General features: G+C 50.6%; 1 protein-coding gene across 2 annotated transcripts in view; it reads right to left on the bottom strand.

Annotated features, from left to right (window-relative positions):
* Nucleotides 1–786, bottom strand: part of plpp4 (phospholipid phosphatase 4) — a 248,717-nt gene extending 247,931 nt beyond the window's left edge. For both annotated transcript variants that reach the window (XM_043712701.1, XM_043712702.1), the window contains exon 1: nucleotides 292–786. In XM_043712701.1, the coding sequence (XP_043568636.1) occupies nucleotides 292–383 (92 nt within the window). In that variant the 5' untranslated portion in view covers nucleotides 384–786. The remainder of the gene's footprint in view (nucleotides 1–291) is intronic.
* Between the last annotated feature and the right edge of the window lie 636 nt (nucleotides 787–1,422).

Genomic DNA, 1,422 nt, shown 5'->3' with positions numbered 1-1,422 from the left:
GGGGGAATTGGAGAGGGGAAGTGGGGAATTGGAGAGGGGAAGTGGGGAATTAGGGGTGAACTGGAAAGGGGAAGGGAGTGAATTGGGGGTGGTGGGGAAGAAACAAAAGTAGAAGCCACCACAACCACTGAGATCTAGAAAACAATGTATAGTCCTGGAAAAAAAGAGAAGGCAATGGCTTGGACACAAGGGGTATTAGATCCCCATTTACACACGTTGGAAATGGAAATGTTGACAATTTGAGTTTGTTTTAAAGATAAGCAGAGATGAATAGAAGACAGAGCTACTCACACAAAAACTCCAAAGAGGAAAACTCTCATGCCGACCTCTATGGCCAGATCCCACATGTTCTTTCTCTGTGGTTCCTTAGGAGACAACTGCATGACTTGAACTGGCGATTACTTTTTCAAAAAAAAAACAGATTAAATAACTGGGGGCTATACCCCCCCAAGAAAGCAAGGAGTTGGTTCGGTGGGAAGCAGCTGCGGTGGTTTGACCGCTGTCCCCGTGTGCTATCGGTCAGTGGACTCGGTCAGAGCCGAGTGGGTGAGGGAGAACTCTCAGTGCCGAGCCGAGCATCTCCAGCGCTGAGTTACTGATGCTGATGCTGCTACTGCTCCTGTGGCCGCTCTCACCGCCTGCCTGCACGTTAGTGTACGCCAGCGATCAGGTGAGTCTCCGGAGGAGGGGCGACAGCTACTTTCACCGCTGTGTGTGTATATGTGGATATACACTCTCAGATCCAGGTGATACTCCTGCTCCCTCCCTGTATCCTCTCCTTCCGAAAACAGCAGACCAGGAGGAGGATACGGCTGCATCAGAACAGGAACGCCCCTCTCTCTTTTCCTCCTCCTCCTCTCTCTCCCTTTCCTTCCCTCCTCACTCCTTACCTTCCTCACTGACTCCTTCCTTGTCTTCTCCCCTCACTCCTTACCTCCTCCTCACTCTCCCCTTCCTTTGCCCTTCACTCCTTCCCTCCTCTGACTCCTTCCTTCTCTTCTTCCCTCATTCCTTCCCTCCCTCTCTGACTCCTTCCTTCTCTTCTTCCCTTCCTCTCTGACTCCTTCCCTCACTCCTTCCCTTACTATCTCCCTCCCTGTCTCCTTCCTTCCCTCCCTCTCTCCCTCAATCAGACAAGTGCTTCCTCACTCACGTCTCATCACCACCTCTCACTGTCAGCACCTCTTGCCCCAAATAAGTGAGTGACCCTGAAACCCTCAGCCCACCTCTGCAGATCATTTTCTTTATTTTTGAAAACCAGGGTTTATTTCTTCAGAGGATGAGGTCTTCCAGATGAGAAGTCACCCAGGAATTGATTCACCCGCTTATGTAGCTTTAGGTGTTTTCAGATTTTGACGTGCTCACCCGCAAATCACAAAATCCCTACAGTGTGGAAGGAGGCCATTCAGACCATCGAGTCCA

The sequence above is a fragment of the Chiloscyllium plagiosum genome, chromosome 22 (assembly GCF_004010195.1).
Source record: "Chiloscyllium plagiosum isolate BGI_BamShark_2017 chromosome 22, ASM401019v2, whole genome shotgun sequence".
Taxonomy (NCBI): domain Eukaryota; kingdom Metazoa; phylum Chordata; class Chondrichthyes; order Orectolobiformes; family Hemiscylliidae; genus Chiloscyllium; species Chiloscyllium plagiosum.
The sequence above is the reverse complement of the archived record's forward strand: the minus strand, read 5'-3'. Positions and strand labels throughout refer to the sequence as shown.